General features: G+C 48.1%; 1 protein-coding gene across 1 annotated transcript in view; it reads right to left on the bottom strand.

Annotated features, from left to right (window-relative positions):
* MDGA1 (MAM domain containing glycosylphosphatidylinositol anchor 1) overlaps positions 1–16506 on the bottom strand; it is a 151991-nt gene that overhangs the window by 31243 nt on the left and 104242 nt on the right. The window contains exon 11 of the mRNA XM_010006021.1: positions 579–756. Coding sequence (XP_010004323.1) covers positions 579–756 — 178 coding nt within the window. The remainder of the gene's footprint in view (positions 1–578; positions 757–16506) is intronic.

Raw genomic sequence — 16506 nt, 5'->3', positions numbered from 1 at the left:
AAACTCCCATGGGGAGTAAAAAATCATAGGGTTGTGGTAACCTGAAGAGTTGAGAGTTGTTGGGATGCTAGGGAGAGAAGCATGGTCAATGTATATCTATGGGATGATCTGTGATTCAGGGTATTGGACAGAGCTATAGGTGTACTAGCAACTAGTTAGGAAAGGATCTGTGCATTCAGCTCTGGAAAGAACTGAAGCCCCCTGAAATCCTTTTACTTTTATAGGCATGTGGCTAATAAAAAATGTCCAGTGGCTGTCCTCTAAAATCCACCATTGTGCCATGGGAGTCCGCAGCATCACCTGACTGGAGAGTGGGGCTTTGGGGTTCTCCTGCCCCCAGAGTGGAGGGTACAAGTCAGAGCTGCTGAGTGAAGGATGAGTGGAGACTGGCCCTCAGAGGACTCTATCTAGTGGTCTGCATTGATGGCAACAGCCAAAATGCGGCCGATGTGACAGCATCAAGCCACCAGAACTCCACAGAGCAAAGAAATTCAGCCAAGGGTCACAGCAGACAATGTCTGTGCATGCCCAAGGCTCGGGCCAGCTCTCCCAGCCAGGACCAAGGAGGAGACACCTACGTTCCATGTACCGGATGATGCGGGCAGCCATATCCCCAGCCCCAAAGCTGGTGATGGGCGTCAGGCGAACTTCATAGCTCTGAGGCACTTTCAGGTTGGGCAAGATGTGCTCCAGCAACAGGCCTTTCTCCATTTTCTGCACAGGAATGAAGGTCTGGATGGTGTTCCTCTGAGTTAGCTGCACAGGAGAAGAATCCACAGTGTTACTAAAATCCTGAAACTGGAAACCTGAAGGATTCTATCCACCATCTAACACTCTATGACTCCTCTGTCTATACAGACAAGTACACCTAGTTTATCAGTGAGATCTTCATGCAGAATTGGTTTGAAAATTCCCAGCCCTGATACAGACCAGTAATCAGGAGCCTGAGCTCTCCCTGAAAGAAAGCCCTCATTTCCTCCTGAATGGGGGCACAGCTTGAATGGGTCCTGGAACAACTCTGTGTCAGAACCAATGTCCATTAGTTCACCAAGGTCCTGTGTACACGCAGCATGGCTTTTTACCAGGATACCCTTCAGTTCACAATCAGTGCTGCAGAATGTGTCCATTTGCTGCCTGGCTGCTGCAGCATTTCATTGGGATCTATCTACTACTGTGCTTTCTTTGCACCGTTCCATAGGATTCGCTCTCAAACCCTAGCCTCCATTGCCCCTGCAGACCAGAGAGATGGGTCTAATTTAAGTCAGTGGTCCTCTGGGATCATCCATGGGATCCCTTGTGCCCACTGGGGGAGAAGCTGAACCATGCTAGCTGAACCATACCAGCTGAAAACTGTTGAGTCTGCTAAGGCAGCAGGAAAGTTTGAAGAAAACAATGGGAAAAATATCTTTGTCAAAATCATCAGCACTAAAAATGATGAAATACATGTCAGTGTAACTTCCCTGCCATAGTCATGCTTGCTTGGCAGGGAAGGACAAAGAACAAGCACTGCATTGTAAGGATACAGCTTCCTGCCTGTTGCTGTGCAGTGGCAAGATACATTACTGGGGATGCTGGCCCTGGTAAAAAGACCTTTGGCAGGGCTTTCCATGGACCAGAGTTCACTGTCCCAGACACTAATCTTCCCTTTGCCTTTCATATACCCTCTGGACTGACAGGTTTCACTGCAAAAGCAATTGTCCTGATAGACAGGCTCAGTGTTTATCATTAACTCTGAAGTTCCAGTATGACTGGAACAGGGATGCAAGGAGGAAGGTTTACAGCAAACCTCTCAGTGTGGAGAGTGTGGGACAAGACAATGGAGTGAGGGCATGCCAGGAATGAATGGAGTGAGGACAGGGGTGCAGTGCAGATGTGGTGCTTGGTAGAAACAAGCATGTGCAATCCCTCCTCTGCTTGCCTCCAGCCCTGACATACATGACCCTAAATTCAAATTCAGAAGCAATGGCTGCCACTGGAGAGCTTCTCAAGCCAGAGCCCTGTTGATTTTCAACACAACCCATCTCCTCACCTGAGTTATCTGCCCAAAGTCTAGACAGTGCTACCAAGCTAAGGGGCAGGGTTGGACCAGATCCTGCCATGGTACCATGTCAGGGCAGGTACTGGCCCCCAGGAATCCATGGCTGCATGTGGTTCTCACAGTGAACAATGAACTTGTACCTGCCTTAAACAGATCAGAGTGCATATTGCCTGAAGAACTGCTTCCTGCACCCTTCTCCTCCCCAAGGCAACGTGGGTGAGAAGCATAGGAACTGCTCTGGTGCCCTCCATCCTTTGAGGCACCTGGGAGCGGTCCTGGGGGCAGGACCAGGGCAGTGACTCTGGGAACCAAGCACGAGCTTGGCACTGGAATGCTGCCAGGATCCATTCGCATCAACAACGCCCCATCTGCACACACACAGCCTGGGTGCAGATCCAGCTGGCATTCCCAACACCCAGCCCTCCCATCTGCCAGCCTTCCACACTGCTACTCAGCCAAGCAAGAGCCAAGCTGGCTCCTGGTGGCAGTGACATCACCTGGGACCATTAGCACCAGACCTGCAGTTATCTGGGAGGAGAGGAAGGGTCACAAGCCAGAAGCTGGAGGCTGGAGGGGGACAGCTCCTGGCATGGGGATTTTTGGGGAGCAGATCCTGATGGGGGAGCTGGCGGCAGCTCCTCCCCACAAGATGCCATAAGCCAGGGTGCTGGGAAGGCAGCCAGCAAATAGGAGGAGGTCAGGAGCCATTTCCCTCATCTAGACATAACCTTTAGATGAGAAACAAAATGGAGAGTCAGAGAGAAGGCTGAGGGTGAGATTCAGACAGTGCAAATTCCACCTCAGCTGGGAGTTAGGTGGAATTTGGGTATCTAAAGCCTCTGGGAGCCATGTCAAATGACTTACTTTCCTACATCACCTAATCCAGGATAAACTGAGAAATCAGCCTCCAGTCTGGACTGCAGAGCTCTAGCTCCCCCACATTTGAGTCCACCCTCAGGGACACGTGGGTTTAACCAAATAAATACCTGGCTGCCACCCAGATTTGTCTGTGAAGCAGAAATGACTGAAGGCACATATATCCTCCATGGGTTGCAATTCTCCTGCTTCCCAGGAGAGACCTGGATCACTACATAATGGGAAAGGCACAGTCTGGGCCTGGCACGTACCTCCTCTTGGAGCAGGGGGAAGAAGTTTTGCAAGGGTCTTTTCCCTTCACCAATTACTTTGGACCCAACTCTTCTCTCAGCCTGTGTCCTCTTTCTATTTACCCTGCAACTCAGACAGACACAGCAACTGGCTGCTCACAAAGCTGCCTTCCACACATCCTTACTGCAGTCCCTACATCCTGACAGAACTGCCCTGGGTTGTCTTCGGAAAGACTGGCTCTTCTGGGTGAAAAGCAGCATGGGCCAAGTGTCTCCCCCTGGGCTGCTGCAGGAAAAAGGGCCAGGTATGCTGCCAGTGCAGTCTAAAGGGTATGAAATTAATGCAAGGGAGAAAAAGAGGACAGGTACGGGCAGCTGCTTGCTCTGTGCACACAGAGACAGTGCCAGCTTGCAGTCACTAGCACAGGTCCAGTGAACAGAGACATTAAGATCAAGGTCTGGCTCTGGCTCTGCCTCCCCCTCCCTAAATATCCTTTGCCTCCCTGATTGCCAGCAGCAGGTCTGTGCAGAGCTCTATGCATCAGTCCAGCAGGAACCCATTTTTTAATTCTCTGCTTCTATTGCCTACTGCTGCCCTTGTTCTTCTGCTCTGTGCATGCTCTTGTCCCATGCTGCCCTTGTATCTTCTTCCCCCTCCTCAGCCTCCTTCCTCCTTCTGATCCACCCTGACCAGTGCTCCAGCTAATCTTGCTGCAACGCAGTTAATAAAACAAACAGGCACAGAGGGTAGTGAAATACTGGTCACCTTATTACAGATGCTGATTCATCACTAGCCTCCGGATGCTGCCAGTGGGGCCAGAACAAGAGCACAGTGCAATGCACAGCCTTATCTCTGCCTTTGCCTTCTTTCATTGCCAATAATGAGAGGAAGGGGATGGAAAGGGAAAAAACCTAAACAAGCCCACAGTTTCTACCAGCTGGTTGTGAATATCCCACAGGCTGCAGAGGGGACAATGTTCTTGCAGAATAGGTCCACTGAAAGTATCTTACAAAGGGAAATATCAACCCTCCGTGGGACATATGTCATATGCAGAGTACAACCTGTTTTTCCCTACTGGCAACCAAGGGAGAGCACATTCACATGCTCAGATGTACTTGGCCATCATACCTCCAGGACCTGCAAACCAGGTCTGTCCTTTCTCATTCCTTATCATCACATCCTGTTGGTTAGCACTGTATGCCCAGTCTTCTCCTTTGAGCTGTCTCATGATGCTCAGAAAGTGCTTGTTTGCCCCACCATGGACAACCGAGCTTGCTCAGGGTCCAGGAACACACACCAAAAGCCTCAGAGAGAAAAGCAGGATGCCACACTACCCCTGGTCCTGGTCCTACTCCCGCTGTAATGCTGTCAAGTGGAGGGGCTGAAAAGCATATCTCCACCACATCTACATTTTCTGTTTATGTAAGCTATTAAAAGAAAAAAGGATGCTGTTTTCAGACTGAACGAAGTTTTAGCCAGATACGTGTCAGCTAACAGGCATAATAAAGCCAAGGGCTATTAATAAATACATCTGTCCATAGTTAATGCTGCAGTCCTACTCAATAAACCATTCCATAGATTCACAAGACCAAGATAGCCTACCTGTGCTGGAGCCTAGGTGTGACCTGTGTAGCCACGCATATGGTCTCACAGCCAGCTGCACATTAAGCAGCTATATGCTTGTTTAAGGGAGGAATTAGGGAAAAAAACCAACAAACTGTTTTGTCAACAAGCCTCAGAGAATTGTTGTAAACACCAGCTAGAAAATGTACATTAAAATCATGCAGGCTCACCAACAAGCTGACCGGAGCAAAGGAACTGCTCTGTGGGCATCCAGCTTCCTAGTATTGCTATTCATTCCTGCCACTCTCTCCTTACTTGTCTCACTTCTCCAGCAATTTCTTAGCCCAGGGCATGAGCACTAGCTCTGTTTTCCAGTATCTCCCCTCCAAATGCTTTCCACACATGCTTGCTCACTGTCCCTTTTTTCTCAGCCTCATTCAAATTCCCCTGCATGCTCCTTCCCATAGTACGAATGGGAGTCAGGAGTGGCTGCCCGCACTCCCACTCTATCGCTATTAAAAGAAAAAAGGATGCTGTTTTCAGACTGAACGAAGTTTTAGCCAGATACGTGTCAGCTAACAGGCATAATAAAGCCAAGAGCTATTAATAAATACATCTGTCCATAGTTAATGCTGCAGTCCTACTCAATAAACCATTCCATAGATTCACAAGACCAAGATAGCCTACCTGTGCTGGAGCCTAGGTGTGACCTGTGTAGCCACGCATATGGTCTCACAGCCAGCTGCACATTAAGCAGCTATATGCTTGTTTAAGGGAGGAATTAGGGAAAAAAAACAACAAACTGTTTTGTCAACAAGCCTCAGAGAATTGTTGTAAACACCAGCTAGAAAATGTACATTAAAATCATGCAGGCTCACCAACAAGCTGACCGGAGCAAAGGAACTGCTCTGTGGGCATCCAGCTTCCTAGTATTGCTATTCATTCCTGCCACTCTCTCCTTACTTGTCTCACTTCTCCAGCAATTTCTTAGCCCAGGGCATGAGCACTAGCTCTGTTTTCCAGTATCTCCCCTCCAAATGCTTTCCACACATGCTTGCTCACTGTCCCTTTTTTCTCAGCCTCATTCAAATTCCCCTGCATGCTCCTTCCCATAGTACGAATGGGAGTCAGGAGTGGCTGCCCGCACTCCCACTCTATCCTTGCCAGTTAACCACAGACGTGGGGCACTGGGAAAGCTCCCAGCTCCACTCCCCAGCCCCACCAGCCTCTCCAAAGGAAGAGGAGATGGCAGCCAAAAGTAGGCTGGGGTGGCACAGCAGCCTCACACGCAGACTCCCTCCCTCTGACAGGCTCTTCCCGTACAGCTCCACAGAGGAGCACAACAGACAAATGCTGCCTTTGTCCACCTGCACCTCTTTCATCTGTGAGTGGACATCTCATCTGTGGACACTATGGAGAGCAGACATGCATGGGACCAGGAGCTGTGGGGAGCCTGGTACTGCAGGAAGCACAGGTATCTTAAAAAAGTCTGAAAGAAGAATGAGGCAATAATGTGGACAAATAACCTTCAACTGCCCATGCAACTGGTGGGCTGCACTTTTCAAGCAACCGGCAACTAAAGAGGTCTTCAAAGCTTAGCACCCTGGCAGCAGTAGGTGCAAAGGCATCCATGTCTCATGCCCAGGAGAAGAGATCATACCAGCCAAGCTTCCCAGCTTTTTATGAGGCACAGACATCCCAGTTTTGTACAGCCCAGGGGTCTGAAGAAGGTGACAGCAGCAGAAGGGCACTTCTCTAACTGGCAATTCCACTTAGGATGTGAAAGAGCCTCCCATTTTAACCAGTCGGCCTGTCTGTCAGCAGTCTTGGACACATTACATAGCTCTGTCCCTGGTGGCTGCTGGCACTGTCTCAGACCAGATTTCTCCTGTGGCTGCACTTCCATGAACTCATCCCCACAAATTCTGGCTAAGACACAGCTGCTCAATTTTGTTGTTCACAAAGTCCAGAAATAGTCACACCATCACCCGTTAAGGGAGAGCAGTGACCCGTAAGGATATCATCTCCAGGATGAACACAAATATACCAGGATATACCATTTTATACCAGGATACTCACAATCTAGGGACTGAAAGGGGGTGAGCTTTGTTATGGTGTTGGTGGCAACTCCTGGGATTAACATGGGGCTCTGCAATGCAAATTACCCTGCCATGTCAGCAGACATGCCTTTCCCTCAATTTTTGCCCCAACTGCACCTCCAAAGCTACAGGATGCCTTGCAGAGAGGTCACTTCAAAGAGTTTAAATGCCATGGACTTCTTGAAGGGGGGAAAAAAAAAAAAAAAGGAAAGGAAAAGATGATGACAGGATTTATCTTTGTCAGAGTTTACTGTGTCAAATATTGAGAGCAAATTATCCAAGGCCCAGACCCATTTGCCACTGTTGGAGAGTGAGACCCCAGAAGATGAGTTCCATGGGTAGAAATAAGATCATTGCAAATTCCTTAGGAAAAACAAACAAACAAAAATAAAACAAAACAAAAAAACACAACACAACAAACAAACAAACAAAATATGCTCAGAAACAAGGGCAGGAGTGAGATAAGGACATGGAATTTTAGGAACCTCTCCTGAACATTAGGCTCCAACGTCTTCCACAGTGATGGAAAAATGTGGCATAAATCTGACCTTTCTCTCCCACTTCTTCCCATGGACTTTCTGACACACAGCAATGGTCTGAGATTCTGACCCTTGATGTCATGTTGGCACCACAGAACAGAGCAGAGAAAGATGGTTTGTCTTTGACATTGCAAGTGAACACCACAGATTTGATTCCTGCTCTCTGTGTGTCAGCAGAGGGATAAAACCCTTCTGCACCAGCAGCCTCCTCCTATCCCCCAGAAGTTCAGAGAAGGGAAAATTCACAGCCACTTGCAGGTACACAGCAGGGGAAGTACAATCCTGGTGGACGGAGTTCAGCCCCCTGTCACCACAAGGGCTATCTCTGCTTATTCATTTTACAAATGTATCACATCCTATTTTAAAAGCTATTCCTGTTTGGCCTGCTCCTCCCACTGGACAGTTGTTCCAGAGCCTGACTGCCCTAATGTTCTCATTTCCAGCCTGACTTTATTCGCAGGCAGCTTGCACCCAGTTGATCTTATGTCAATAACGTCCTTCAGTTTAAATGGCTCTTTTCCCTCCATGCTGCTTGACCCCCTGATGTTTTCAGAGGCAGCAATCACAGCCTCCCTCAGCCTCTGCTTTGCTAGGCTAAACAAGGTGAGCCTTGCACAAATTCTGTGCCTCCCCTGGTAACACAGACTCCTGCTTCTCCTGAACTACTCTATACTCTTCTTCTGCATAATTACACGTGCTGGAGGTGGGTGTCCCAGCCCTGCATAGAGGACACAGTAGCACTTCTCTCCACTTCGCCTGCAAGAACTTTGGGCTTCACCTGGGAGTACATGTGCCCTTTGTCTCATGTGCATTTTACCAGCAGCTCCTTGAAGTCAACTCACTCACCCACATTGTTCCTCCACTTCAGTTATTTCCAACTGATGAGCTCCCAGCCTGTAGCAGATTCCTCTCATAGCACCCTCCATATGCATGACCTTGCATTTGTACTTCTGCATTTCATCCCATCTGAACAATTACAGTAATTTTTCTGTCTCTCAGATCTTCCTTATGATATTCTGATCCTTCACTGAGGTGGCACTGCCTCCCAACCTGCTGCATAAAATTTCAGCAGCACAATCCTAATGAGGGATATTCTGATCTGACAGCTTGGTATCAGCCATAGGGAAGATGCCTGCCCCTTCAGCAGGGTAGCTACCACCTGGAAAAGCCATTTGGGCAAGTTTTGGGTAGTGGAGAAACTTGGTTTGAAAATGACAGTCACTGACATGTTTCTCTAGAATCTCTCACCAAATTTCCTGTGCCTGTCAGATTGGATTAAAACATTTTCCTGGGTTAGTACTTCATCACTACCTTGAATGGAAATGATGTCAAGCATTAACTGCATCAATTAAAGGGCTAGGGTAAGTTGAGACTTGGATTTATTTGATTTTCCTTGCTTGATGACCATTACTCATTAGGGGTTTCCAGAGCAAATAATCACATTGCAAATATAAAGTTGACATTATCCAGAGAAGCATACTCATGAACTGAAATTCATGCCTATGTTTGTTGTTCATCAGTCAAGCACAAAGGTTCTGTTCTGAGGGTTAAGTGAGCATGGACAGCCACAGCAAATCCATTATTCAGTCTAAATGAGGAGTCTGGAAGCTTTTCTCTCCTCAATTGTCCTTAACAGAAGGCTCCCATTCTGGGATGAGACCTCCCTGGCTCCAAAGAGAGAAGCAACTGTGACCTGCAGTAGCTACTGAGGACAGCTGGAACCACCTAAACAAGGAGATGGTCTCTCCCTCTTCCTCTCACACAGGCCATCAGCTGCCCATCCTCATTAGGTGCCGAGAGCAGCAGTTTACAGCTTCCCAGAGAAGCCAAATTGGTGCTGTCATGAATTACTGTAAGTGCTTGTTCTGTACTCTTCAATAATGTCTTTCATTAGGGGCTGATCAGAAAGCAATATGTATTTTATTAGCATGTGTTCTCTGGTCTAAGAAGAACAGACCTAATCTTCACTCTGTCAGGGAGACAGCCAAGTAAAAGCCTTAACTGAGGCACAGTGTGACCAGCAGCTTCATGAGCTGTGGGCTTATTGGGGCACTGGGTGGCCTGAGAGAGGGAGCCCAGGAGCTGGAGGAGAAAAGGGCTAATGTAACATCACTGAATCTGGTGATGAGTGGGAAGGGAGGGTGCACCACGCTCTCCTCAGCCTGTGCAGGAAGACTATGCAGGTTTCACTGTGGTTGGTACTGAGCTAGACAGGTTATGTGCACGTCTGCCTGTGCCTGTTATCTCTCTCCTGCTGTCTCACAGCAGTTTCTCTGATCCTGAAGGCACGTGTGGTCCTTCCGTTCAGACTGGAAGGTTTATACTGCTGCTGCAAGATCCTATCTGTAGTTTATTGTGCACTGCAGAGCCTGAAATCACCTCTCTGTCTGCAGCATGGGCATAAGCTGAATACAGTGCAATATCCCTCATGTTGCTCCACAGTCCTGTCCTGCCCAGAGAAAGGGTTTCTACCTCTTTTGAGCCTCCCATCTGAAAACTGATGCTGGCTGGTGCCTTACTGGATCCAACTTTATACCCATCCCTAATCTCAGTGAGCACAGTCTCCTCTTCCACTCATTTCACAGCATCACAGAATCATCATGGTTGGAAAAGGCTTCTAAGATCACTAAGTCTAACTGTTAACCCAGAAAAAACCCATCATGTCCACTCAAGCATGTCGTGAAGTGCCCCATCTATATGTTTTTTTAAATAACCTCCAGGGATGGTGATTCAACCACCTCCCTGGACAGCCTGTTCCAGTGCCTAACTACTCTTTTGGTAAAGAAATTCTTCCTAACATCTAGTCTAAGCCTCCCCTGGACCAACCTCAGACCATTTCCTCTAGTCCTGTCATTATTCACTTGGAAGAAGAGGCCAATGCCCTCCTAACTGCAACCTCCCTTCAGGTAGTTGTAGAGGACAATAAGGTCTCCCCTCAGAGTCTCCCCTTCCCTTGCACTAGATGTGACTGCCTGCAGCCAGATCCACATATATGCCTATGAAGCATGCTGTTAGCACGTCTGGCTCCAAGAAGAAAATTCAGGCAGGCTCTGCAAAGCCCAAGTTTGCCCAGATACAGTTAGGTTGAGCTCTCAGCCATTTTGTCTATAATATGGTTGCAACTTATCAAGGGAGACATGCTCCACCAACAGGAGTTGCCATCTCCTAGGCTTCTTTTCTTGGATTCTCTACAGACCCTGGCAGAGCCTACTGTTGGGGCACCTTTAGCCTCAAAGACAACAATTAATAAAGGAGGGGCCTATTGCTTATGGGAGCAGAAACAACCTTTCTGTAGAACCCTTAAGTGTTCCAAACAGGGTGAGATAGAAGGCAAGATGAATATGCACAGAACAAAATAATTTCACAGCCTATAGGCCATCTCTAACTCAACTGCACTTGCAGTCCTACGTCTGGGGAAGAAGGGGCAGGCAGCACAGCACAGGCAGGAACAGCCATGAAGCCCTTCACATTACTCCATGGTGCCAGTCCAAGCAGCATGATTGCTTAAGGCTTATTTCTTTATGAAACACAGTAAAAACATCTATCTAGTGCCTACTCCTGCCTGTTTGTCACTAGCTACCGGAGAGATGTCTTTCCCCTCCCCTTCACACTGTCTCTCCTCTTATCTCCAACATGTTCTAGGGAATAAGATCCAGGAAAATCAAACCAAAACAGGAGGAAACAGACCTTCCTTGCCCCTAGACACTAAGAGGAAACTCTTTAGTGTGAGGGTGGTGAGACACTGGAACAGGTTGCTCAGGGAAGTTGTGGAGGCCCCATCCCTGGAAGTGTTTGAGACTAGGTTAGATGGGGCTCTGAGCAACTTGCTTAGTTGAAGGCTTCCCCACCAATGCCAGGGGATTGAATCTACATGATCTTTAAGGTTCCTTCCAACCCAAAGCATTCTATGATTCTATTATGCTAATAGGTGGAAAACAGGAGTGGAAACAGGGAAGGGGAAGAACATGCACAAAGAAAAGACTGAAGCAGTAGGAGGAACATGGGCTGAGTACTGAAAACAACAGATGAGCAGAGTAACTGGGAGGAAGCTGCATCACAGACAGGGACTCTCAGAAAGACTCAGTAATTAGAATCATAGAACTATTCAGGTTGGAAAAGACCCTTGGGATGACTGAGTCGAACCATCATCCCTACTCTACACAGTTCTGCTCTAAACCATATCCACCAACACCACATCCAAATGACCCTTAAACACATCCAGGAATGGTGACTCCACCACCTCCCTGGGCAGCCTATTCCAGTGTCTAATCACTCTTTCTGTGAACATTTTTTTCCTACTGTCCAGTCTAAACCTACCCAGTTGCAGCTTGAAGCCATTCCCTCTTGTTCTGCCGCTAATTACCCGTGAAAAGAGACCAGCACCAACTTCTCTACAATGACCTTTCAGGTAGTTGTAGAGACTGATGAGGTCTCCCCTCAGCCTCCTCTTTCTCAAACTTAACATTCCCAGCTCCTTCACATGCTCTTCATAAGATTGATTCTTCAGGCCCTTCATCAGCTTCGTTGCCCTCCTCTGTACTTGCTCCAGCACCTCGGTATCTCTCTTGAATTGAGGTGCCCAAAACTGGACACAACACTCCAGGTGTGGCCTCACCAGTGCTGAGTACAGGGGGACAATCACCTCTCTGCTTCTGCTGGTCACACTATTTCTAATACAAGCCAGGTTGCCATTGGCTTTCTTGGCCCCCTGGGCACACTGCTGACTCATATTCAGCCCTTTGTCAACTAGAACCCCCAGGTCCTTTTCTGCCAGACACTTTCCAGCCACACTTCCCCAAGCCTGTAGCGTTGCCTGGGGTTGTTGTGGCCCAAGGGCAGGACCCAGCACTTGGCCTTGTTGAAGCCCAGGCCATTAACATCAGCCCAACAATCTAATCTATCCAAGTCTCTCTGTAGAGCCTCCCTATCCTCAAGCATGTACCCCTTGAAGCCACCAAAGGAACGTGGATAAGAGATGCACACAAAGGACTCACTTCTACCTTTGATATCTGGCAAGCATTTTTCATTCTGTTCTCAACTTTGTAAAATAAGCCAATAGCCTGCTGGACACAAGCATAACTGTGTGAAAACAACATCTCAAGCCTGCAAGGCTGATACATTGGCTAGGGGAATGTGATTATCTCTCCTCTCTCATTCTCCTTACCCTGAATGAGCACTGAACAGCAGTACTAGGAGCTAAAGACAGATGAGATTTTGCTACTAGATGTGTTTTAAGATCATATGAGCTTTTCCAGAGAGATTATTTGTACTGTTCATCTCAGGCACTGTAACTATTCCAAGCAGAGCTAAGAGTGAGAAAACTGTAATTATTCCCATGTACTATCAAAGCTAAATAATACCCTGCTTTCTCTCTTGTGCAGTCAAGTGCTCAAATTGCATTAGGAGCAGTGCTTATGAAAAGTGAATGTTAAGACAAAATCTCTGCTGCAAGACACCTTGTGAGTGGTGAGCCAGTTTGTAAAACCTTCAGTTACCCCATTTTGGGCAAGTTACTTTACTTACTTTGGATAATCAGAGAAGAGAAATGGTACCATCAGACGTAACTAACCTGCCACCACTCATATTATCTATTATTTTCCATCTAGCTGATTGAAAACAATCTGTGGATGAGGGATAACCAGCTCAGGAAAACCATGAATCATACTTCTGAGTAAAGAAAGACAGAATTAGTCAGTCTAGTTCATTATTTAGGCATTGTTCACTAAGCTCTTGTGGGCAAAGGGAAGTCTCAGTAGTGGCACTGGAAGATGTTGGGCAGACCTAAGGGAGAAACTTTCTCCCACATCTCCCAATCATTTCCACTGAACTCACCTGACCCATCAGTGCTGGTCAAGCCTCTTTTTGAGTTTCTCTAGTCAGCCTTGTAGAAATCATTCTGATCCTCTGGCTGGCAGGACTAATAGCAACCATGGCCAGACACCTCTGTCTGCAGTGAGCAATGGCCAGGAGGAAACTCCCTTCTTTTCCACTGCATGGAAGTTCTGCTTTTGCCAACTCAGCCAGTAAAGAATACATATATGAAACGTGGAAAAAGCTCTTTGTTCCTCATCCCCACTAAGCTATCCTGGAGTCTTCCCTTACAGCACAGATAGAGAGGACCTTATTCTAGCAGCAGGTTTAATTGACACATCATCCCCCAAGCCAGATTGCTAGGGATGAAAAGAAAGATGACCCAGTGTGTTGTCATCTGCTGTGACTGATGTTGTGTCCCATTCTCAGGCACCAGAGAGCACAGCTGAGGCGAGGCGGGTCCTGCTCTCCACACTCCCAAGTGCCTGTGGCAAAGTTGCTGCTTTACCCCCAGGTCCCACTGAGAAATCTCATTTAGCTTCAAGCACAGCTTGTCCTCTTGATCAGCCAGCTCTTCTCCCACCAGCAAGGGGTTGCCACTCAATCCCCACTGCATGTCCCAACCCTCTTCTCCTCTGCTTGTCGCCTGAAAGGACAGTGCCACCTCTCCCTTCTCTTGCTTTCCCTGGCTTTGCATCATGATGACTGTTTGGACCATTTGCCAATCACACCTCCTGTTGACATGCTGGCTTCTTTCTGCATCCTTTTCCACCTCCCTCAGGGCTGAGTTCTGCACAGCATCATGTATGTATGCCACTAGCAGTACTGAAGGCAACTGACTTGAGAGCACAAATGTAATCTGCCTATTCTCACTGCCTGAACAAGGATTGAAATAAAAAAATAATTTTAAAGAAAGAGCATCAGTGGAGGAGATAGGAGATAGAGCTGAAAAAACACCTTTTACTTCTACGCTGCATGGCTCAGCAGGTAGATGGAATTGTGTTGATTTGATGTTTGTCCTGTACGACAGTAGCCTGCGATCAGACATCAAACAGGCAGCCAAGGTAGGCAGAAAAGATGACAGGACTTAAGACACTTGCCAGCAAATGTGACTTATAAGCCATCCTACAACAAAAGGTCTGCTTTGAGATTCAGTCCTGGGCAAACATTTGTAGGCCAAGTCACTGCAGTTCCCAGCCCTAACCAGTGAGACAAGACCAGCACAACCTGTAACAAGTGAAATTAACAGTGAAGAGATGTGTCGTTTGTCACATTCACAAGTGTTTTGGTTTGTGCAGCATCTCACATGAAGCCAGAGCCACCAGCTGCTGCTTCACAGAAAGTCATACTCCCTTTCTCAATGCAGCTGCCTGGGACTGAGATGCTCTAGCAGAGGGGAGGAAACAAAAAAGGAACTTGTGCATCGCTTTTCCACATGCCCTGTCCATGCCCTGCACAGGGGCACAAAACTGAGGGGTGCAGTTAAGTAGCCTCTCAGTAAGAGGATTTCTCAGTGGACTTGGCAGCACAAGCCCTCTTCCTTTTTCCAGGTAACACCACGTGAGTGCAGCACGGGTCATGTTAATCCAGAGCAGGACAGGTCCCTCCCCACTTTATAAGCTGCAACTCCAGGCTCTAAGCTTTTCATCTTCTAGTAATAACAGGAGTTAGGAGGACAGCCTTGACTGCCATTTCACTAAGCTGTCCTATAACTTCATTGCATCAACTCCTCAGTTCCTGTAGCGTCTCCCCAGCTGGAAACCCCACTGCTGTGCTACTGGTGGGATGCACGGGATGGGGCCACTGGGGCATGGTACCCCAGCGAGCCATGGGATGAGGGCTATAGGTCCAGGCCTGCTGGCAGCCCTGCTGAGGTGGTCACCTTGTAATGGCAGTGCTGAACAGGCAGCACATAAACCCCCACAGCCAGCAAAACGTTAGCCCCTTGGATTGTAAAACAAGTTCAGTCAGCCCTGTCTGTCTTGCACAAAGCTGCCTTCCTTCCTAGCCCCCAGGATGCCTCCTACCCTGATGTGCACTCCCCTAGGCTACTCCCTGAGGCACTGGCTGCTCATGTTCTCAAGAACATTTGCCTGAAGCCACAGTTGCATCTATGGAAGGAAAGGGATTTCTTTCACCTCCCACAGCACAGAGCTGGGCTCCTGCAAGGGACACCACCTACTCAGGAACACCACAATCTGCTCAGGTACACTGCCCTTCTGTGTTCATAGCCCTTCCTAACCTGGGGTTCAACAAACAAGTGGGCTTACAATACATAGAAGCAGAGAAAGCAAAACTGTGATTGTCTGTCTTATCCTCTTTTCCAGGCACTGGCTTCTGCTGAAGATGGGAGGAGACGGGCTTTTGGCATGGATGTTCTCACTCCTGATGAGTGCAGGGCTGGGTGGATTAACTTGCTCTGGAAGTTTGTTTGACCCTGGCTGGCCAAACTAGTTGTTTATTTTATCACAGGGTCGCTTACAAGCATTGGAAGACATATTTTAACTTCACTAGGCTGGGTTCTTCATGGGCCAAGGGCCATGCACGTGGATTCATCAAGCCACAGTGCTGCATGAAGGGGGGGAGCACAGTGCGAGTGAACAATGTCCTCAATTAAACATTTATGTAAAAAACTGTGGGCTGGCATCCTGTTTGCTCATCCTCCCTTCTGAGCTATTTCACCCCTGCTTGGTGTGAAGGGAGCGAATGAGACCTGGGTCTGTGCACCTTTGCAGGGGCATCTGGCTCTGTGCAGAAGGGAAGCCCCAGACAGCAGTCGACAGATGCTGCCGAAGCAGGCTCAGAGGAGAGCAAAAGAACAACAAAGAGGCAGAAAGGAAGCGATGCAGATCCACAGCCCATGGGCCTCAGCATAAACCTTCTCCTGCTGCGTCGCGATGGCCATCAGAAGAGTTAACCTTCTACTCTAATCACAATCATTAAACTCTTGCTAATGCCCCTGTCCTATGTCTGTCCAAACAGCTCTGTTATTTGTCACCTCCCCACACGGTGAGCCCGGCCCCCCACTGCAGCAGCTCTCATTAATGCTGCTCTGGCTGGCTGATGAGGCAAGTGGCAGCCGGCTCTGGAGCCCAGATGAGTTTTGGAGACAGCAGGGGATGTTTATCCAACATGGAGGGGATGAAAGTACAAACAAAGAGAGACCATACAATTATTCAGGCATCGCACAGGGCCAGTCTCATTAAAGACAGTCTCCCTGACAGGAATTAATCTGAAGTGACAATCCAGTGAGCTAATTTAGCAAATGGGTCTGGGGCTTGGCCTGGTGCAAATTACAGGGGACTCTCTGGTAGGTAGAGCTGACCCTGCTCCAAACAGGGGAGAGAGG

Source organism: Chaetura pelagica, unplaced genomic scaffold (genome assembly GCF_000747805.2).
Source record: "Chaetura pelagica isolate M959 unplaced genomic scaffold, ChaPel_1.0 scaffold271, whole genome shotgun sequence".
NCBI classification, from domain to species: Eukaryota; Metazoa; Chordata; class Aves; order Apodiformes; family Apodidae; genus Chaetura; species Chaetura pelagica.
Note: the sequence above shows the minus strand (reverse complement) of the source record. Positions and strands in the feature narration are given on the sequence as shown.